General features: G+C 53.7%; 1 protein-coding gene across 3 annotated transcripts in view; it reads left to right on the forward strand.

Annotated features, from left to right (window-relative positions):
• BRD1 (bromodomain containing 1) overlaps positions 1–22,320 on the forward strand; it is a 76,142-nt gene that overhangs the window by 14,911 nt on the left and 38,911 nt on the right. For all 3 annotated transcript variants that reach the window (XM_029078743.1, XM_029078745.1, XM_029078744.2), the window contains exons 3-6: positions 9,868–10,024; positions 16,099–16,230; positions 17,325–17,453; positions 17,935–18,247. In XM_029078743.1, the coding sequence (XP_028934576.1) occupies positions 9,868–10,024; positions 16,099–16,230; positions 17,325–17,453; positions 17,935–18,247 (731 nt within the window). The remainder of the gene's footprint in view (positions 1–9,867; positions 10,025–16,098; positions 16,231–17,324; positions 17,454–17,934; positions 18,248–22,320) is intronic.

Below are 22,320 nucleotides of genomic sequence, written 5' to 3' on the forward strand. Positions count from 1 at the left end.
CAATAAATGCCACCGATTGATCACGGCAGCCTGAGGAGCCTTCAGGTGGATGTCGTGGAGGCGCGTGAGACGTTCGTGTCGAGCTTTCCGGAAGAAAGGGAATCTTACCCTCTACCGTTTCCTTCCACGGAATTGATTGTCACGTCCGCCTCTCCCCCTGTAGACTGTAAGCTCCTTGCAGACGGGGATCGAATCAACCGACTGGTGTGTTTCTGCCTCCCCAAGCGCTCAGTACAGTGTCCCGCACACAGTAGTCGCTCAATAAATACCATCGATGGATTGCTACTAATGCAGAGATACTGTTCACACCCACCAGAATTCAGCGCTCTTGTCTTTTCTCTTCCGAATCCTCAGTCCTTCGTCTCCCCCATCTCTGATGCTTCGTAAACGGCGTTCAGCGAGACGAACCTCCCTGTGACGGCGGTTGGCCGTTTCAACAGATTGAATACGAATCTTTTATCGGGTCCTCTGTTCCCGGGCCGGGGAAGAGAAACGCATTCCTCTTTACCCTCCCCGGGTGCTGTAGCGCTCCGCTCCCGGTGGGCGTTCCGCAGATATTAGGACTGGATCGGTTGCTCTCCTTTTCGTTTTAATCCAGTCTCATAAAGGCGGTGCGGTCAAATGATAAAAAGGGTCTCTCCGCCGAGAGCACAAGGTGGTCACATTTCACCGTGGGAGTAGAGGGGTGGGGCGGGGGACGGTAGCCCAACTGCCTGAAATCGGGGAGCTCGGAAAAGGCGGTCGGGCGAGGGCGGGCACGAGGCCGCCGAGGGCAGGGGTCGACCTGAGCCCGCCGAGGAGAGCCAGGCTTCCGCGGGCCCTTCGGCCCTCGGCGGAGGGGTGGGATGGCACCCCCCCGGGCAGGGGCTGCTTGAGGGTGGTCACTCCCGAATTCACAGACTTCAGGCCGGGCTAAGTCACTTTACACCCTGGGCCTCCCGTTTCCTCATCTGTAAAATGGGGATTCGTTAATGATCACAGTAATAATGACGATGATTATAAAATTGCGGTATTTAACTGCCCACCGTGCGTCAAGCTACCGAGTGCTGGGTTAGATGTAGGGTAATCAAGTCCCACATGGAGCTCGGCGTCTAAATAGGAGGGAAAACGGGTTTTAAATTCCAGTTTTCCGGGTGAGGGAACTGAGGCCCCAAGAAGCGAAGCGACTCGCCCGAGGCCACCCAGCCGGCAAGTGGCAGATCTGGGATTAGAACCCAGGTCCCCGCCCTCCCTCCTCTAGGCCGCGGGCCTTGGGCGGGACCTGGGGACGGTGTATCTACCCCGGTGCTCTGTACAGTGTTGGGCACGCGGCAGGTGCTGACGTACCACAGCGGTCATTACCGCCGTCGGGCTTCGCGCACGTGCCCGAAGGTTTTCTCGCGACTTTCTTTCGGTAGCCGTCCCGGCCGACCCTGGCTTATTCTTCCGAAGCCAGCCCCGAGGGACGTGAGGGAGTCTGTGGTTGCTCAGACCGGCTTCTGACTCCACCCTAATTTTTGGTATGACTGTTGCCGTGTAGCAACCCGGCGACCCGCTTGTTCCCCCGGTGGCTGGTGGTTCCGCCCGGGCCTGGGAGTCAGGAGGACCTGGGTTCTAATCCCGGCTCCGCCACCTGTCTGCCGAGTGACAGGTGCCTTCACGTCTCTGGGCCTCAGTTCCCTCATCTGTCGAGGAGGGATTAAGACCGTGAGCCCCATGTGGGACAGGGACTGTATCCAACCCGATTACCTTGTATCTACCTCAGCGCTTAGAGCAGTGCTTGACACGTAGTAAGAGCTCAACACAGATACCATCGTCGTCGTCGTCGTTATTATCGGAGAAGTCGGCCCGAGGTTTAAAATTTCTCCGGGCGGGATCGGCTGCCTGAAAAGAGCTCTGTGGGGAAGTGGGGGGTTGTCTTCTGGGGGTGTCATCTGGTGGAGAGAAAGGGGGCGGAGAAGGATGGCGGGGTGGGGTAGCTTGGGGAGGCCGGACAGCCGGAGGGCAGTAACAGCTCTGGGTCAAAAGACGACAGCTGCCCAATCTTAAATTCCTCCGGTTTCATTTGGTTCCTGACCCTTCTAGAAATAGACGCGGGAACCCCCAACACCTGCTCCCTTTCCCCCTTCCGACCCCGCCTCCGAGGTGGGGAGCGGGGGAACGGGTTGCATTTCCCCCCGGGAGATGTGAAGGAGGTCCCCGTTGCAGTCGGTCAGAATGCATTCCACCGATTTTTCTGCACGTCGGAGGAAGGGCTCGGGAGCATTTTCCCGGCTAGGGAAGCGGGCAGGGAGTCCCTCCGAACGGAACCCGAAACCGACGAATGAAAAACCCGGGAGGCCGGGTGCGCGCGGCCCGACTCCAGATTCCGCACTGCCCGGACTGGCGGGCACGCGTTCCCTCCCGTGGGCGTGGAATTAAGGGACGTGTGCGGAGCAGATCTGTTCGGGAGCCGGGGAGCTGAGCGGAATAGGACCCTGGATAGCGTGAACACATCACGTTTTCGTCAAATGTGCCTCGTCGCATTTTCAGAGGCAGGGCACTCGCGTGCTCGGGCGTATTTGAAAATCTTGAGTTTAGCCACCTTTCGAAGGGAGAGTTTTCAGGAGGGGGAATACAGGGTTAAGTTCTGGCCCCTTGACGTATTAGCGGCCGACTAAACTCCTCACTGGCAGGGAACTTGGCGACCGACCCGCTTAGCACAGTGCTCCGCAGACTGTAAGAGCCCAGTAAATACGGTCGGTGGATCCGTCGACCCCCTTTGGGGGCGTGGAGGGCAGAGACGCCGAGGGAAGGAAGCCGATGGCTTCGACAGACTCGTAATGGTGTTTTTGGTAAATCTCTGATGGGGATTAAAGGAGGGCCAGTCCGAATTAGTAACGAGGAGCCGGTTGCAGTTGACACAGGCGATGAAGGAAACTCCTGGGCTCTGCCCGTCGTTTTTGGATTGGACGGAAGCCTCGGATTGTGGAATATTTTGGTGAGAAGTTGCTTAGAAAAGAGCAAAGGGATTTTAGACAGCTGGCGTGTGTTCTGACCCAGGACCGAGCTTTGTGGGCACAAGAGAATTGGAGACTGGTCGAACTTCCTGGTTTGCAGATGTGGCAGGACTTTGAGGAGGGAAGTATAGATCGGTGCTTTTTTTGTTGTTTGTTTTTGTATTTCTTAAGCGCTTACTATGTGCCAGGCACTGTCCTAAGCGCTGGGATACATACAAGCAGATCGGAATAATAATAATAATAATAATGATAATGGTATTTGTTAATAATAATAATAATAATGTTGGTATTTGTTAAGCGCTTACTATGTGCCGAGCACTGTTCTGTTTGCACAGTGCCACTCTGCTGTTTGAAAATAAAGGCCTCCTCTGCCTCCCAGAAGGTCATAAGCGCTTAGTCCAGTGTTCTGCACACAGTAAGCGCTCAATAAATAAATGCGATTGAATGAATGAATATGTTCTAGTCCCGGCTCTGCCGCCCGTCTGCTCCTTGACCTCGGTCAAGTCACTTCATTTCTCTCCACCTGTTATCTCATCTGGAAAGTGGGGATTAACTCCAGCTGGGCAGGGTCTGTGTCCAACCCGATTTATTTGCATCCACCCCGGCGCTTAGTACACTGCCTGGCACGTGGTAAGGTTTAACAGATACCTGAATTTTAATTATTAGACTCCGGCCCTCCCTGGGCCGGGCGCCCGGCAGCGGAGGGTGTGGTTTGTGCATCGCAGGGGCTGTGGATGGGAGCAGAGCAAGAAGGGGTCCCGAGTCCAGCGGATGAGCTACTTGCTCATCGCCCCTCGGCATTCACAGCATCCCTTGCAGAGAGGCCGGCAGGCTCCTGGGCCTGCTCGGGCTGCCCGGCAGTGGGACCCCGGAGGTGAGGACGGGGCGGGTCTGGAAAAGTTAGCCCCTGAGGGGTCCCTGCCACCCTCTTCCCCCCGAGTCCGTTGTCCCGGGGCGCATCTCACCTCCCCGTCTGCCCGGCCCTGTCCTCTCAGAGGCCGCTCAGGGCAGGTGAGGGGATGGAGAGGTGGCGATGGATCGGTGGTATCGACTGAGCGCTTCCCCGGGGGCAGAGCGCCAGCCTAAGCCCTTGGGTGAGCACAGGAGCGGTTGGGGTCGCCGGGATTCGGGGCGGGGGCTCGCTCCTAGGCTGAAGTATCCCCAGTTCCAGTCTCCGCTGCTGACGTCTCCGGCCCCGGCTACTTGTAATAGTGCTAAGCTCTTAGTACAGTGCTCTGCACAGAGTAAGCACTCAGTAAATGTGATTGAATGAATAATAATTATGGTATTAAGTGCTTACTGGGTGCCATGCACTGTTCTAAGCGCTGGAGTAGATACAAGGCGATCAGGTTGTCCCACGTGGGGCTCACAGTCTTAGTCCCCATTTTACAGATGAGGGAAACGAGACAGTCAAATCAAGTGGCTTGCCCAGGTTCACACAGCAGACAAGTGGCGGAGCGGGATTAGAACCCACGTCCTCTGACTCCCAAGCCCGGGCTCTTCCACCTAAACCTCGCTCTCGCATAGTCTTCTCCATAGCACTTCCAGTATATTGTTGGCAGGGAATGAAAATACTTTCTTCACACCCGTCAACTCAAGTCTTTCCTCTCCCTGTGAATAAGGCAGGATATGTCTGAAGAGTCGCTCACAGCACGATTAATGTGGTTCCCCTGCCCGTCACCGCTGATCTGCGGCTTCTACAACTTTAACCCAGCGAAGCAGCGCGGCCCCGGGGGAAAGAGCCCGGCCCGGGAGTCAGAGGACCTGCGTTCCAGTACCGGCTCCGCCACTCCTCGGCTGGGTGGCTTCGCTTCTCTGGCCTCAGTTTCCTCACCTTCATAATAGTGGTTTCACTACCCGTTGTCTTTTCTACATGCAAGTCGCGTGGGGGAACCGATTATCTCGGCACTTGGTACGGGGCCTGGCACGTAGTAAGTGCTTGAGAGGCCACGGTGATTATTATTAACTTTGCTTTTCTATACCCCAAGTGATCAACAGGTGCTCAGTATAGTGCTCTGCCCCCAGTAAGTGCTCAATAAATAGCATCGATATTTATCGTGCTTCGCAGATGCCGCGCTTAAAAAAAAAGATTTATTTTTGCGGTCCCGGCCTTCCTTGGCGTTTGCCCGATGAAAGGCCGGAGGGATGAAGTTTTGATCCTTGAATCCTCAAGGTGCCCCTCTGTTTCCCAGGGATCTAACATTCAGGAAGGCATCCCGAATCCTGTGTTGCGGTCTATCTGCCATCTGCGTGTTGTCTCTGCCCTTGCAGAACGGGATCGGATGGTTTATTTTGGGGCAAAACCGAGCCAGATCAAGAAATTCGATTGTTTTCTCGGTTGTGCCTCGACAGAGACGCCCGTCCCAAAGGATTTCAGAGGGTAGAACAAGAGAACCCTTTAGGGTCATAAAGGGAACCCGTCAACTGCCTTTATAAATTTACTCTTCCCCTAAATGGGAAATGGTTGCCTCTCAGCGCATTGTATTTCTGTTAGTTTTTTTTTTTTTAAAAGGCATTTCTATATAGTTAATCTTAAAGGATCCTTCTGTTGCCATAAATATTTTTATTCAAGGTTTTTATTCGAGTTTGGTAAACACCGAGAGGGTGTTGGTTCTCTGTCGGTATTAAGTCATCTCCAGTTTTATGAAACGTGAGAACCAGAGGCTGCTCAGAGAAGGCGTGCTCATCTTTCCGAGTTTGTCTTTCTGTTAAAACGATAAGGTTTTGAAGGCTTAGTTCAGGGAAATTGGATTTCTGAAATGGTGATGAAGAAACAATCACTTTGCCCTCATAGGTAGGTGTGTGTGTGTGTGTGTGTGTGTATATGTGTTCTTTCTCTCTGTCTCTCGGTCTCTGTCTCCCTCTTGGTGTCTCTCTCTGTCTCTTTCTCTGTCTCTTTTTATTTCTGCCCCTCCCACCCTCCAACTTTCTGGTCTGCTACCCTAATCTGAATTAGTGCCTATGAATGACCTCTTTCCAGTAGGTACCTCTGAGCACCCATAACTTTCTTTTTTATGGCATTTGTTAAGTGCTTACTAGGTGCCAGGCGCTGTAAGCCCTGGGGTCGATACAGGACCATCTGGTTAGACTCTTAGCGGAAAGAGCACAGCCTTGGGAGTCAGAGGACGTGGGTTCTAATCCCGGCTCTGCCCCATGTCTGCTGTGTGACCTCGGGCAAGCTACTTAACTTCTCTGGGCCTCGGTGACCTCATCTGTAAAATGGGGAGTAAGACTGTGAGCTCAGGTGGGACGACCTGATTACCTCGTATCTACCCCAGCTCTCAGAACGGTGCTCGGCCCGTAATAAGCGTTTGACAAATACCATCACCATCACTTGGGGCTTAGTCTTAATCTCCATTTTACAGTTGAGGGAGGCTAGAGAAGTGAAGCGACTTGCCCAGGGTCACACAGCAGACAACTGGTGGAGCCTGGATTGGAACCCGGTTCCTTCCGACTCCCGGGGCCGGGCTCTATCCACTAGGCCACCCTGCTTGACTCTTAAATCGTCAAGTCACGTCTCTGCCCGTTCTGCCGTCTTCCCTCCCTGCAGATTTGCCCATTCCTTAGGTTTCCCGGTAGGTTTGCCAGGATCAATCAGTTGGTGGTATTCATTCATTCAGTAATATTTATTGAGCGCTTACTGTGTGCAGAGCACTGTACTAAGCGCTTGGAAAGTAGAATTCGGTTCCAGAGACAACCCCTGCCCAACAACGGGCTCACGGTCTAGAAGGGGGAGACAGACGACAAAACAAGTAGACAGGCATCCATAGCATCAAAATAGATAAATAGAATTATAGATATATACACATTAATTGTGCGCTGTCTGCGTTAAGCGGTCGGGAGAGTAGTCAGTCGTATTTATTGATTGCTTTCTGTGTGCAGAGCGGTGCAGGAATTAATTAGTAGACACATTCTCCTCCCTCAAGGAACTCCCAGTCCAGGGAGGGGGACAGGCTGTCAGATATACGACAGTCACCCGAAACTTGAAATTCTTCGGCCTGAAAGGTTTTTGTTTCCGAAAGCTCGGGAGCATTCACCAGTCGGGGCTACAACCCGTCTCGGAGAGCGGTTTGGTATTGAGTCGCGGCAGCGGGCGAATGGAGATTTACCTAAGGCTTGTGAGGCCGCAAAAAGCCCGCCACCGTAACCCTGTCTCGGACACGGAGTCTTCGAGGAATCTCTCAGCACGGCCTCTGCCGGCGAAACCTTCCTGCTTCACGTGTCCCGAGGAAGTGTTTTTCAGATGATAGGACTAACGGTGTTCCGTCGGCGACATTTGAGCGCTTGCGCTGGGCCAAACCCTGGACTCGGGGCTGGGGCAGGTGCACGACGATCAGATCCGTCACAGGCCCTGCCCCGCCCGGGACTCGGAATCGAAGAGGGAGGGAGGGAGAAAGAGCAAGGAACACGGATCTCATCCCCGTTTTAAAGATAACTCGGGACGCGGAATCAAGGAGGGAGGGAGAAAGAACAGGAATCTCATCCCCATTTTACACATCAGTCGATGGTTTTTATTGAGCACTTACCATGTGCAGAACACTGTCCTGAGCGCTTGGGAGAGGACGGTGCAGCAGAGTTGGTAAATGCGATCCGTGACCATAAGGAGTTTGCAGCTTTTCAGGGCAGGGAGGGAACGAACACAGACTTTATCAATGCCAACTATGCGCTGAGCACTGGGGTAGAGACAGATGGGGGAACTGAGGCCCAGAGAAGTGAAGCGATTGGCCCAAGGTCACCCAGCAGGCTTAGAACCCAGGTCTCCTGACTCCCAGCCTCACGCCGCCTCCCTTATTTTTCAAGCATTAAAAGTGAACGAGCAAGGAAAAGAGTAATTTCAGTCAGTCATCAGTGGCACGTCCTGAGTGCTTATGGCTCAGTGGAAAGAGCCCGAGCTTGGGAGTCCGAGGTCATGGGTTCGAATGCCGGCTCCGCCACTTGTCAGCTGTGTGACTGTGGGCGAGTCACTTAACTTCTCTGGGCCTCAGGTCCCTCATCTGTAAAATGGGGATTAACCGTGAGCCTCACGTGGGACGACCCGATGACCCTGTATCTACCCCAGCGCTTAGAACAGTGCTCTGCGCATAGTAAGCGCTTAACAAATACCAGCGTTATTATTACCGTGTGCAGAGCGCTTGGGAAAAGACAGCGCAGCAGAGTAGGTAGACACGATCCCTGCCCGTAACGAGCTTACGGTCTAGAGGATTTCTGATTTTCACGGGATTGTCGAATGTGGGTTTCCCCCTCTAACTCGGACACTCTTCCCGCCTTCTGCTGGGCGGCTCGGTTTTCAGTTTCAACGGTCCAGATTCTTTTCCTGCTTACCTCGGGTGAATCGTTAGCTCCCGGGCGCTTTCTGCTCGAATAAGCCCTCGGTTGATTTTAAATGCCTTTGGTCTTTCCCCTCAGCTCCTCTGTCTGATCATTAGCTCCGAGGAGGCTTTTTATCTTCGCCCGGTAGCTGGGTTGTGTTTAGAGCGTCGGCTTTTCACTTATAAAACGGGAAGCAGCGTGACCTAGTGGAAGGAGCACGGGCCTGGGAGTCGGGGGACCTGGGTTCTAATCTCGGCTCCGCCACTTGCCTGCCTCGTGAACCTGGGCAAGTCACTTCACTTCTCTGCGCCCCACTTCCAGCTGTAAAATAAGGATTCAATCCTACCCCACCCTCCTACTTAGACTTTGAACCCCTTGTGGGACGGGCACTGTTGTCCAACCTGATTTATCTTGTGCCTATCCCAATGCTTAGACGCGTACACGGCGCACAGTGTGCCCTGGAGAAATATTATTATTATTAATAAAAAATGAAAAATAGGTTGCAACCTGATGCTGTCGCAGTTATTCTCCCTGGCTGGATCGCGCGACTTCAGAAAGCACACATTTTATTGATTTGAAGTCACGATCCTATTACCAGTCATTCCAGCTGCTTAGTAATCTGTCTTAATGGGGGAAAGGGATAATACATTTCAAAGAAATGGAACTATTAGGTTCTCTGGGGAATTATAAAAAAAAAAAAAATCAGATGATCTCTGCCTGTCTTGGGAGCTTGTTACAGGGGAAAACCGAACAAATCCAGAAACACCAATGTTCAATTAAAGTAGCGGATGTATATTTATACGCCCCTTTCGGGCTCGTGTATTCAGCCGCGTACCTATTCAGCTCTTCCACCCCGACGTACCAGTCTAGGCTCGTTCTCCTCGCTCCTTCTGGTGAATATTTCGCTTCCCCCGTTAGATCGTGAGCCCCTCAAGGCAGGACACTCTCCTGGTGTGCTTTCCCAAGCAGTCAGGAAATAATAATAATAATAATAATGTTGGTATTTAAGTGCTTACTATGTGCAGAGCACTGTTCTAAGCACTGGGGTATACAGGGTAATCAGGTTGTCCCACATGAGGCTCACAGTCTTACTCCCCATTTTACAGATGAGGGAACCGAGGCCCAGAGAAGTTAAGTGACTTGCCCACAGTCACACAGCTAAGTGGCAGAGCCGGCATAAAAAGATATAATCAGCAATCCAGAAGTCTTATTTTTAGAGGCGTGTTGAATTGTTTCTACGGCTTCTACCAGAAGATGCCCAAAATTTATATGTTAAAGAAAAAGGATTGGCTGTTGAGGGCCCTCCCCCAGAGATTCCGTTGGCAAATCCAGTCGGTACCGTTGATTTGTCGTGAGACGCGGGCCCAAGCTGTGCTCGTCGGTTGTCTTTCTCGGCGGAGCGAGGGTGTGCCAGGATGCTGGGGAATCTGGGGAGTCGCACCGCCCACCGCGACAATTTCCTCAGGGGCCCCGCGACCCCTTGGTCCGGGCAGCGCCTTAACCGTCTTATTTCCCCTCGGTGAAGCACGTCTGTCATGCACCTTCACAAATTAAACTGTCAGTTTTTCCACATTTTTAGATTAAATAAAATTATGAATCAGGTGGCCATTCAGCGGAAGAAGCAGTTTGTTGAGCGAGTGCACAGTTACTGGTTACTAAAAAGACTGTCTAGAAATGGCGTCCCCTTGTTGAGGAGACTGCAGTCCAGCTCACAGTCCCAAAGAAACCCTCAACAGGTACGTAACCCGCGTGCGCGCGCTTTCTAAGAAAAATAATGTCGCCGTTGGTTTCTGAAATGTCACACCCTGATCTCCCACTTTTTTTTTTTTTGGTCCCCCCATGCCCAAGATGAAAACATTAAAAAAAAAACAACAAACAAACCCCAGCAAACAGAAGATGATGGTATTTAAGCGCTTACAATGCGTCAAGCACTGTTCTAAGCGCTGGGGTAGATAGAAGATCATCAGGTTGGACGCAGTCCCTCTCCGGCAAAGGGCTCACAGTCTTAAACCCCATTTTCCAGATGAGGTAACTGAGGCCCATAGAAGAAGAACAAGAATTATGGTATGTGTAAAGCACTTACTATGTGCCAGGCACTGTTCTAAGTGCTGGGGCCGATGCAAGGTAATCAGGTTGTCCCATGGGGGACTCACAATTAATCCCCATTTTCCAGATGAATCCGAGGCCCAGAGAAGTGAAGCCACTTGCCCAAGGTCACACAGCAGACAAGGGGCGGAGTGGGGATTAGAACCCATGTCCTTCCGACTCTCAGGCCTGGGATCTTCGTCTCTAGGCCGGCATTAATGGCGATCGAGAAGGGCCCGAGTCTCGCCTTGACCGTGCTTAATGGAGTTTTTTTTATCCTGCTTGGTTGCCCCCTGCCCAGTTCCTCATTTTTCTGCTTTAAACCCCTGCCCCCATCCCCCACTAAAAAAAGTTCTCCAGCCAAGTCCCAGTTAGGAATAATTAACCAAGCCTTAACTTGACCCTCTGCCCTCCCGATTCTTCGTGTCGCGAAAACGTCAGTTAAAGGAACGGGGTGAAAAGTTAGCGACAGAAGGCGGGGAGGGGGAGGTGGGTTTTCCTCGGCTGCCCCGGCTCTCCCGACCGGCCGCGACCGACCCGAGGTATTTGGAGGGGGAAGAGGGAGGAAGCCCACGCCCTCTCTGGCAGGCGGGGCCGCCCTTCCTCTCCTCCGCAGCAGAGGGTCGATCCGTCCACCGGAGCGCCCGCCGTGTGTGACGCACTGTGCCGAGAGATGCGGGAGCGTCTCCGTCGGGAGAAGCCCCAGCCTGGCTCTTAGGCGCGGCTCCGTTGCTCCTCCAGAGAGTGAAGCCGGAGTCTTTAGAGTCCAGCGATAAACAGAATCCTTGCCTTTCGTCCAAGTCTCACGGCCAAAGAAGCGAGCAGATCCACTAATTGAATGGGAATGGTTTTTCAAGGGGGAAAAAAAAAGGGAGGAAATATTACATAGGATGAATAGATGATCTGCAGGTCTCTGGAAAGGATTCTTTGGTCCGGAGCCCCAGGAGGGACAGGGATTGGGTCCAACCTGATTGGCTGGTATCTACCTCAGTGCTTAGCACAGTGCTTGGCACATAGGAAGCACTTAACAGGTTACCATTATGATTATTATTATGGTTACAGCTACCCCGGGGCTCATACAGGAGGCGCCCGATCGGTACCTTAATAGATTCCCCCTCTAGACTGAGCTCGCTGTGGGTCGGGAATGCGTCTACAGAGTCTGTTGTATTGAACTCTCCCAGGCGGTTAGTGCAGTGCTCTGCCCACGGTAAGCCGGCAGATGCTGTCGACCGCTACCTAAATTATTGTCACTGTCCTCTACGGCGGCCCTTGCGTTGGCCCAGTCGAAACTAGAAGCGTCCTAAGGAGGCCGGATCGAGGTAAAAGCGAAAAATGGTGCCACCCATCACTTTAAGGTGAATCTGATGGTGGTCCCCCCCCCCCCACCCTCTCTGACCTCACCCCAGACGAGCCCTCCCTCAGTTCTGTAGAATAAACTTCTCTCGGGCAGGAGAACGGGTCTACCGGCTCTGTTGTATACGGTCCCCTCCCAAGCGCTCAGTACAGTCCTCCGCCCGCGCCGCCTCCTCTCACATGTTGCCGCGTAAACAGGCACCGTCCCACCGGAGAGTGGCAGTCGGCCCCAGTCGGCCGGTGTGGCCGCCTCATTCGGGGATGGCCCAGCCGAACCCTTGCCCCGGGCCCCCTGTCGAGGCCGGGCAAGGTTGTGAATCCCCCTCCCCCCGAGGGCCTGGGTGCCAATCTAATTCCAACCTGGGTAGAGTCTCCCAGTGCTCTGCACCCAGTAAGCACCTGATAAATACGATATGAGAAGCAGCGTGGCTCAGTGGAAAGAGCCGGGACTTGGCAGTCAGAGGTCATGGGTTCTAATCCCGGCTCCGCCACCTGTCACCTGGGTGACTTTGGGCAAGTCACTTCACTTCCCTGTGCCTCAGTTACCTCATCTGTAAAGTGGGGATGAAGACCGTGAGCCCCGTGAGGGACAACCTGGTCACCTTGTATCCCCCCAGCGCTTAGAACAGTGCTTCGCACATAATAAGCGCTTAACAAATATCAACATTGTTATTACTCCAGGCGACCGGGGGTTGGCATTTATCGGGCTGGGGAAGTTGCCGGGAAAGACGAGCAAACCCAGCCGTGGTATTGAAGGAGGGCTCCATGGGCGCAGAGCTCTGTACTAAGCGCTCGGGGGAGGACGGCACCACGCAACAGAGTTGGTAGGCGCGTTCTCCGACCGAGAGGAGCCGATGTGAATTTCAGGTGGATCCGTTTGGGACGATCACCGTTAGGTTTGGGTTTCGACTCGATTCGAGGGAGACCTTTATAGCAGGAGTATGGAGAGCGGTGTGCGTCTGCAGGAAGCAGCGTGTGGCCTGCTTGTAGGCCAACAAGTAGCCGCAAAGCTGCGCATTTAGCCTTTTACACGTGCTGGGAGGAAGTAATATCGCCTGTCGTCATGCAGGCCGTTGTATATGGACTGTAAAAAAAAAAAAAAAAAAAAAAATTAAAAGCCTCATCACAGTTTTTTTTTTTAGTGGTATTTAAGTGCTTAATGTGTGAAACACTTGTTTTTCATTTTCCTTTTAATGGTATTTAAACGCTTACTATATGCAGGCACTGTTCTGAGCACTGGGATAGATAGAAGTTATTTAAATTGGACAGAGAAGCAGCTTGGTCTAGTGGATAGAGCCCGGGCCCGGGGGTCAGAAAGACCTGGGTTCTAATCCCAGCCCCGCCACTTGTCTGCTGGGTGACCTTGGGCCAGTCGCTTCACTTCTCTGTGCCTTGATTACCTTCTCTGTAAAATGGGGATTAACACTGTGAGCCCCATGTGGGACAGGGACGGTGTCCAACCCGATTTGCTTGCATCCACCCCAGCGCTTAGAGCAGTGCCCAACACATAAGTGCTTAACAAATGCCACTGTTATTGTTATTATTGGACGCAGTCCTTGTCCTGCGTGGAGCTCACAGTCTTAATCCCCATTTTATAGATGAGAGGGACCTGGGGCCCAGAGAAGGGAAGTGACTTGCCCGCGGTCACACAGCAAGCAGTGGCAGAGCTGGGATTCGAACCCAGGTCCTTCTGACTTCCAGGCCCGTGCTCTTTTGACTAGGCCATGCTGCTTCTCCACAGCAATAACAGCAGTCTTGTTGTTAAAGACTTATTATGTGTATCAAGCACTTTATCGAGTACTGGGATAGATGCAAGTTAATCAGGTTGGAACCGGTCCCTGTCTCCCAGTCTGAGGTAAGGGAGGGAGGAGAGATCAGATGCTTAGTACAGTGCTCGACCCACAGTAAGCGCTCAATAAATACGGCTGAATGAACGAATCAGGTGTTTAAAAGGCCCCGATGGAAGTCAGGAGGGAAGCAGGCCGGCCTAGTGGAAAGTGCATGGTCCGGGGAGTCAGAGGACCTGGGTGCTAAACCTGGCCCTGCCACTTGTCGGCTGTGTGACCTTGGGCAAATCACTTCATTTCTCTGGTCCTCGGTTTGTCTAAAATGTAAAATGGGGATTAAATCCTCCTCCCTCCTACTTAAAGACCGTGAGCCCCATGTGGGACAGGGATTGTGCCTAACCTGATTGTCCTGTATCCTCGGTGTTTAGAAGAGTGCTTGCCTCAGAGTACGTGCTCAACAAGTACCATTTAAAAAAAAGAAAAAGTAACTTGCCCCAAATCACCCAGAAAGCAAGTGGCAGAACTGGGCTCAGAACTCCAGTCTCTTGATCCCCAGGTCTGGGCTTTTTTCACTAGGCCATGCCACTTGGAAAATTTGAAAATTTTAACTTGATTTTTTTTTTTTTTAAATCCCAACTTAAAAAAAAATCCCAATGCCACCCTGAATGACATAAATTGTTAAATCTGAAAAATCCCTCTTAGTAGAGAGTACTACTTGATAGGAACTGGAGTGGGGACTCGCTTTTTGGGAACAGACAGGATCTGAAATCTTGACAGATCAGTGGCATCTGGTCGTTTTAAAAAAACCAAACACCAAGCTTCTGGAGTCCTGGTAAAAATTAGTTTACGGGTAGTTGATTAAAGGGTAATTAATTACCGCCCCATATTTGTCAGAGCGGTTTCCACTCCTAATTAATATATGTGCATCTCAGCGGGGCCTGGACCGAGCGAGGCGGATTGCCGTCTCTAAGTTCCCCGGGTCTGGGAGGCGGAGGGGTAGGTTGGCGACCACTCGGGTCGAGTTCGAGTCCTCGTGCTCCCTGCCCGTTCAACAGCGAAGGGGTCGGTGGACGGGTCGTGCGGGATATTCATCGTCTCCGGACCCATTTCAGGGCTCTCGGAAAGGACGGGAGCGCTGGCGGGTGTGAGCCTGGGCAACCGAAAGGGGCTCCTCAGGTCAGACAGTCAATTGATGGGATTTATTGAGCGCTTACCGGGTGCAGAGCACTATGCTAAGCGCATGGAAGAGTGCAGTGCAACACAGTAGGAAATTTCCTGTCCCTTAGGCAATTGAGTACCTAAATCAGAGCCTGCCCTTTAAGGTCGATGGTCTACCCTCCTCTTAACATTAATTACAATAGTAATAATAATTGTGGTATTTGATAAGCACGTATTTTGTGCCGGGCACAGTACTAAGCGCCGGGGTGGATACGGACATCATCAGGTCAGACACAGTCCCTGTCCCTTGAGGGGCTCACAGTCCTAAGTAGGAGGGAGAAGGGGTGTTGAGTCCCCTTTTGACAGATGAGGAAACCGAGGTCCAGCAAAGTGACACGCCCAGCAGGCGAGCTAGGATTAGAAGAACTCAGGTCCTCTGGCTCCCAGACTCTTCCCAGTAGGCCCAGCTGCTTCCCGTTGCCCAAAATTCCGGTCCGAGGAGTGGTTTTTCCCAGATTCTCCTGTCGGCCTGCTTTGGTACCATCCAAAAAGCTATCCCTTTAGCGGGGGAACAGGCTGTCTCTCGATGCCACGTGCCACGAGAACCGGGTCCGAAGGCTCGACAGCGGGGAGGTTAGAAGTAGGCTCAACGCTTCTCCGGGGCCTGGGGTGAGCCCCAGGGGCCCCTGCCCGCCCTGGGGTAGAATTCTAGCATAAACTGGTTTTCCCCAGGGAGCCCAGGCCTGGGCTCTCCCCCCGGCCTCCCCTCGCCAAAAGAAACCCTCCTCTGAGTTTTCCTTGGAGAGTCTCCTTCCCCAGGAAGCCACTCGAACGTTTCGTGACCTTTTAGAGCTCACCCGGTAGTCGGCATTACTTCCCTCGGCATGTAATGCGAAGCAGAAGGCCCGTTTGTCCCCGGAAAGAGGTGCGCGTGTGAATTTTCCAATTTTTTTTTTTTTTTTGGATTCGGCTCGCGTTTCTTTCTGTTGGACTCTACCTCAAGTTGGAGCGAAGTCTGAGTTGTGGGTGAGGACTCCGGAGGATTTCTCCCCACGCTTTTTGTAATGAGACCAAAGTGGGAATCGGGAGAATTTGCAGTGAAAATGTTTTAGAGCTTACTCCAAGGGACTATAAAGCCTCCAGAGCTGCCAGTGTTGGTTTTTCCTTAATACAGTTATCGTACTTGACTCTGAATTGATTTCCTAAAGGATGTAGTTTTTAAAATGCAGGTGGGGGGATACTCTTTCAGGCAATTTGGCGTTAAGAAATGAAGAAAATGCTTTGAATGAAAAGTTATGCAAAATCATTTTCCGCTTATTACCATTATTCTTTTTTTTTTTTTGCGTTGATATTTTGACGACTTCCTTTTGCTTGGTTTTGGCTTAATGTTTCCGATCATTAGTTCAAGCTTTTCATTCTTTTCCCAGAGGGAAGATGATGAAGAAATCCAAGCCTTAAAGGAGAAGTTGAAGTATTGGCAGCGACTCCGCCATGACCTCGAGAGAGCTCGCTTGTTGATTGAACTCATTCGGAAACGGGAAAAATTAAAGCGAGAGCAGGTAACCGGATCTCTTCGTTTCAGGGAGCCTAATCTGGGGCAGCCGCAACCCAGCTGATTTTTCAGAAAGGGAGGGTTTTAAGACACCCACTTTCCTGGTACCTGAGCAATCCACGAGACCAGCACGTGGGAAGCAGCACGGCCAAATGGAGAGAGCCCGGGCCTGGGAGTCGGAGGACCTGGGTTCTAATCCCGGCTCCGCCACTTGCCCGCTGTGCGATCGTGGGCAAATCACATCACGTCTCTGGGCCTCATTTACCTGTCAAATGGGGATGAAGACTGTGAGCCTCACGTGGGACATGGATGGTGTCTAACCTGATTTACTCTAGTGCTTAGCACGGTGCCCCGTACATAGGAAGCTCTTAAATACCATAATAAACAAAACGGGGTCCAAGTGTTTGCCCAGACTTTAAGGCAGCCACAGGAAAGGCTCTACTAATAGTAATAATAACAATAATAATAGTACCTCTTGATTAGGACAGGCTGGTGGGATCCCAGTGCTCTGCACAGAGTAAGCACTCAATGAATGTCAATGAATGAAACCCAGGCCATCCTGGCGATCACCAAGTGCCACGAGGTGTCAGAAGAAGCTCGCTCCTGCGGGGGTGGCGACGGACATGGAGAGAACCACAGCCCGGGCTTCCCCTAACGTGTTGTGGGACCGAATGGCGCGTGTTGGCAGCAGCGGTATACATTAAGTGGGCACTGTGTGCCGAGCGTCGTGCTCATGTACAGACAGATCCGCCCCGTCCATCCGCCCAGGTGCGGAGAAACCCACTCGGGGAGGCGAAAACCCCGATCGGTCATGGCAGTCTCCCGTGACCACCTTGTGAGCAGCATGGCGTAGTGGATGGAGCAAAGGCCTACGAGTCAGAAGGTCTGGGTTCTAATCCCGGTCTGCTGTCTGACCTCGGACAAGTCATTTCACGTCTCGGGGCCTGTTACCTCATCAGTAAAACGGTTGAGACTGAGAGTCCCACGTGGAACAGGCACCCTGTCCATCCCGATTGCTTGGGTCCACCCCAGCGCCTAGTACAGTGCCTGATACTTATTATTATACCGTAATTATTATCATTGTTGTTGTGTCTCATTCAGGTTAAGGTCGAGCAAATGGCCATGGAGCTCCAACTAACCCCGTTCACCGTTCTTCTGCGGGCCGTCCTCGATCAGCTGCAAGAGAAAGATCCTGCTCACATATTTGCCCAGCCGGTGAACCTGAAAGAGGTGTGGTTTTCATTTTGGCTAATCTTTCCATTCTGCGGCGTGGCGGGGCCCGGATTTGCTTCCCCCGTACTTAACCGCTCTTCGGTCCTCCTTCATTTGGGAACTCGGTTCTTGGAGACATGATGAAAGGAGAATTCTGCTCCGACCACGCTGAACTAGGCGGTTCGTGGGCCTCCCTCTCTGCCCGTCACCTTGATTTTTAGCAGCACTTACTCCTTTCAAAGCACTGGGGAGCTTGGGCAGTTCGCTTGGCGATGTGGCGACTGCATTAAGTCGCGTCAGTCTGCAAAGCCGGTGGCCGAATTTAAAATCCGTCGACAGCCCCACAGAGCCCCAGCGGGGCAACGGCGAGGCGCAAGTTTGGCTTTTCCTTTCCCCGTGGCCAGTAAGCAATCACTGGAGTCACAGCTCGAGTCGCAGGGACCAGGGAGCCCCATTTGGCCTTCCCCGCTTTTAAAACCCTCTCTCTTCCTCAACGTAGGTCCCCGATTACTTGGATCACATCAAGCACCCCATGGATTTCTCCACCATGAGAAAGCGGTTAGAGGCGCAGGGTTATCGGAACCTCAACGAGTTCGAAGAGGATTTCAATCTCATCATCGATAACTGTATGAAGTACAACGCCAAGGACACGCTGTTCTACCGAGCCGCGGTGCGGTTGCGGGATCAGGGGGGCGTGGTCCTGAGACAGACCAGGCGCCATGCCGACGGCATCGGTTTCGATAATCAGACCGGAACACACTTAGCCGAGCGGCCCAAAGTGGAGCCCCCTCGGCCTTTCTCGTGGGAGGACGGTAAGAGGCCTCCTGAAATACCCCGCCCGCTTTTACATCCGCATCCCGAGTTGGATGGTAACGCCTCCTTCCCGCCTCCCCCCCCGGGGTCGGCTGGCCCGGCCGCGCGTTCTCCTCGGGGGACGGGGGCGGCCGCGGCGGAGCCGGACCCGGCGAGGGACGAGCGGGTGGGCGGTCCGGCTGGCGGCGCTATCCCCGGGGAACTTGGGGGAGGAGGTGAACTTGGGGAACCCGGCCCCTCCGTAAATCCCCCGACCCGAGCACCCTGGGGTTCCACCCTCCTTAAGAGGGCGGCGGGGCGGTGGTCGGCGGCGGCCCCAACTGAGCAAGCTCGGGGACCCTGGCCGTCGACCGACGTCTTGCCACGGTTCCTCAGATGGAAAACAGCTCTTAAGTGAGGTTCCCTCCCTCTGGCCTCCTGGACCGGACGCCGGTCTTCTCAGCTCCTCCCCTTCAGAGTCCAATCTTTCCCGTTTGGGGACCGAAATGGAAAAATTCAGCGCTCCGGCGTCCGTGTTAAATCCTCCTTCGGGGTCTGGTGGGTGTGTGGCGAGCGTCTCGCCGAGAGTAAAGTCTCGCTCACCGATCCTTTCCGCCTGCTTCTAGCAGTAGAGGCAGGGTGGGAGGCTCTCACCCTCCCCACCCTTCCCCATCTCTCTGGAACCCAGTCCTGGGGACGCCTTGGGGAGGGATCCAGAGGAAGGCGGTCGCCCCACAGTCAATGGATGATGCAGTTCCTGAGCAGAGAGAGGTGTGGATGCATCCAAGTGACATACAGATGTTGTCACGTTGGCCACTTCCTTCTCCAAGCCCACCCCCATCCCCTCTCCTTTTTTAATAATGGCACCTGCTAAGCGCTTACTATGTTCCAGGCACTCCGCCGAGCGCTGGGGTAGATTCAGGAGAGTCAGGTTGGACGTAGTCTCCGTCGCACATAGGGCTCGGGGTCTAAGTCGGAGGGGGGAGGATCGAATCCCCATTTGATAAAGGAGGACGCTGAGGCCCCAGAGAAGTGAAGCGACTAGGCCGAGGTCACAGAGCAGACCAGCGGCGGGGCCTGCGATCTCTCCGCCAGGCCAGGCCGCTTCTGAAATGTCAGGAGCAGTTAAAAAAAAGCAGCGGACTTGGCCAGCCTACCGTAGTTCCGTGTAGGGTCACTTTTTAAGCTGCCGCAATGCTCGGGCCCGAGGGGGGCAGGTGGCGAGAGCCGGTTACGGTGACCGACGGGAGAGAGGAAGTGTAGCGGGAGTGGTCGGCCCGGTCTGGGAAAGGTGGGTGGCGTTCTGGGGGCGGGAGACATTCGTCTCTGATTCCTGACCCCCACTCTCCATCCAGCCCCCGCCGTAATCTCTCGGAGGTGGCCCTCCCTCAGCCGTGCACGGAGGCGGCCCGTCTCTCGGGGACCACCCGGGACCAGGATCTGGGAGTCGGAGGGCCTCGCTTCCAGTCAGCGAGTCAATTGAATTTGAGCACTTAGTATGTGCTGAGCTCTTGGGAGAGGACCACCCGACAATACAGCAGACACGCCCCACCCACAACTCGGTCTGTCACTCCAGGCCCCAAGCGCGGCCCTCTGGGGGGGTGGGGGGGGGGCCTCAGTTTCCCCATTGATGAAAGGGAATGATTCCGGCCTCTCCCTACCACCCGGGGATGGGAAGGACAGAATGAGATGTTATGTGAAAGCGCCGTAGAGAAATGAGAGATTTCCACAGTCAAGATGTTGTTGTTGTGGTTGTTATCATCATCATCACTGTTGTGATTGCCGCCTCCCTTCCATTTGTCAGGCCAGACTGAATCTGGAGTCCTTATTTCTCAAATGGGCTTGGGCAGGGCCAGGCTGCTGCCCCAGTATGCCTCCGAAACTCCAGAAGCTTAATTTTCCCAAGGATCTTATTCTCCACAAGAATATTAAAGGGCGTCTTTAACCGTGGCCCGCCTTAAACGGGCCAGAATGCATTTCGTAAGCTTCCCCGGGGCCTTCGGACAAACGACGGCCAAGACCGGGCTCAAGAGCGTCTTCCCGTAGGAAATCGTTCCTCTTGAAAAGGTGATTTCTGTAGGGCAGACGACCGTGCTGACATCATCGGGATTTGAAGACTGAGAAGGTGGATGGGAGTTCCAGGTGGCAGGGAGCTTGTGAAATAATAATAATGATTGTGGCACTTGTTAAGTGCTTACTTTGTGCCAGGGACTGTATTAAGTGCTGGCGTGGATACAAGCAAATCAGGTTGGACCCGGTCCCTGTCCCCCGGGGGGCTCACAGTCTCAATCCCCATTTAACAGATGAGGGAACTGAGATCCGGAGAAGTGAAGTGACTTGCCCAAGGTCACCCAGCAGGCAAGTGGCGGAGCCGGGACCCCCCCGACCTTCTGACTCCCAGACCCGTGCTCTATCCACTAGGCCACTCTGCTTCTCAGGTTCCGAAACGTCCGGAACCCTCAGGTTCAGTAAAAAGAAACACTCCCCGTTACCAAGACCAAGGCGAGCGTGGATACCGAGGCGATCCAGAAGAATGAGTCGTGGGGTGTCCGCCCCCTCTACCCTCCCCGCGGGGGCGGGAGGGACGCTAAGTCACCTGGTTCCGAGGAGGGTGGGAGGCTGACCCCTTGGGGAGGTGCAGTCGGCCTGTTGGGCGCCGAGGCCGTCCCCCGACAGCCTTAGTAGGTTGACCCTCTGGCCCTCTAGCTACCAGGGGCGCCCGGGGCCGGACGCCCGCCGCACGGTCCCCCCGACGGATCTCCCCCAAGTCTGGAAGGCCCCGAGGGCGTGTGTTACAGCAAGCGAGCCCGCCCACCTCGAGGCGTGCCTCCATCAGACTCCCTTAAGTCGGTCGCTGCCGTGTCTGGACGCGCGCTTTCCTGCCCGTATTTCCCTCCCTCGCGTAACCTCGAGTGGTCCGGAGCCCGTTCCCCGTAGACCCCTCCGGCTCCCCACTCAGGTCTCTCGGACCTTTCCAAATTCATTCCTTTGTGTTTAGCGAGCGCTTACTGTGTGCAGAGCAGTGTGCTAGGCGCTCGGGAGAGTAAAGTACCACAATAAACAGACACATTCCCCGCTCACAATGAGCTTACAGTCTAGATGCGGGGGACTCCACTGGGGGCTTTTGGCATCCGTGCCTCCCGGCACCCCCTCCCCACAGGTGCTCTCTGAAGGATTTTCGACCCCTCCGCTAAATATTTGCAGCCCCCGCCCCCGGCCACTCGAGAGGCCCTCTATCGCTTCGTCCCAGGACCCCCGGGCCCTCCCCGCTCCCTTGTCGTCGGCTCCGGGCTACCCGGCCCCCAAGAGGCCCGGGAGTCTGAACCGAAAGAAGCCGGCTCTCGCTGCTGATTCATTATTGTGGCCGGCAGGAGCTGTGGGAGCTGTTTCTCTGGCGACGGAGTTCCGATGACAATCTTTGTTGTGCAGAGCCAGAATCATAAGCTTGATTTTCAGGTTATACTCGAAGCGCCGCTACCAATTATCGCCTTTCGGCCTGTAAACCTGGAGCAGTGGGTATGAAGGATAAAGGGAAATCGGACCCGGGCGGTAGAACGCCGCCCGTGGAAATGCCCAGTTTGGATCGGGAGTGACGTTTTTTGGAACCAAGTTCCGTCAGATCCCTCTGCTAGATTTTAAATATGCGACCGGCGGACACGGGGCAAGTTCTCTGGGGTTCACACACCACGCAGGAAGATCTTAAGCCTCTAAGGCCTCAAGTCGAAAAGAGCGTGGCGGGCAGACTAGAAAAGAGCTGTACGTTAGTTGCGTCCTCTCAACGGGAAGCTCTCTAATTTCCAGGAGTCTGTTGGTTTCTCTGCAGACTGCTACGGTTTTCTCGTAGCTTCGTTTTCTCGTGAGCGGTCATCGGAATCTCCAGGAAGCGGAGTTGGTTGAGTCATGATACCGAACGTAGTCATCTGGGGAGCTGGGGGGATAAAGTTTAGTCACGACACCGCCGAGGCGGAGCTTAAAATGGGGGACCTGACAGAGCGGCCCTAGATTTATTCATTCATTCATTCAACAGTATTTATTGAGCACTTACTATGTGCAGAGCACTGTACTAAGCGCTTGGAATGGACAAGTCGGTAAT

This window comes from Ornithorhynchus anatinus, chromosome 14 (genome assembly GCF_004115215.2).
Source record: "Ornithorhynchus anatinus isolate Pmale09 chromosome 14, mOrnAna1.pri.v4, whole genome shotgun sequence".
Classification (NCBI taxonomy): Eukaryota; Metazoa; Chordata; class Mammalia; order Monotremata; family Ornithorhynchidae; genus Ornithorhynchus; species Ornithorhynchus anatinus.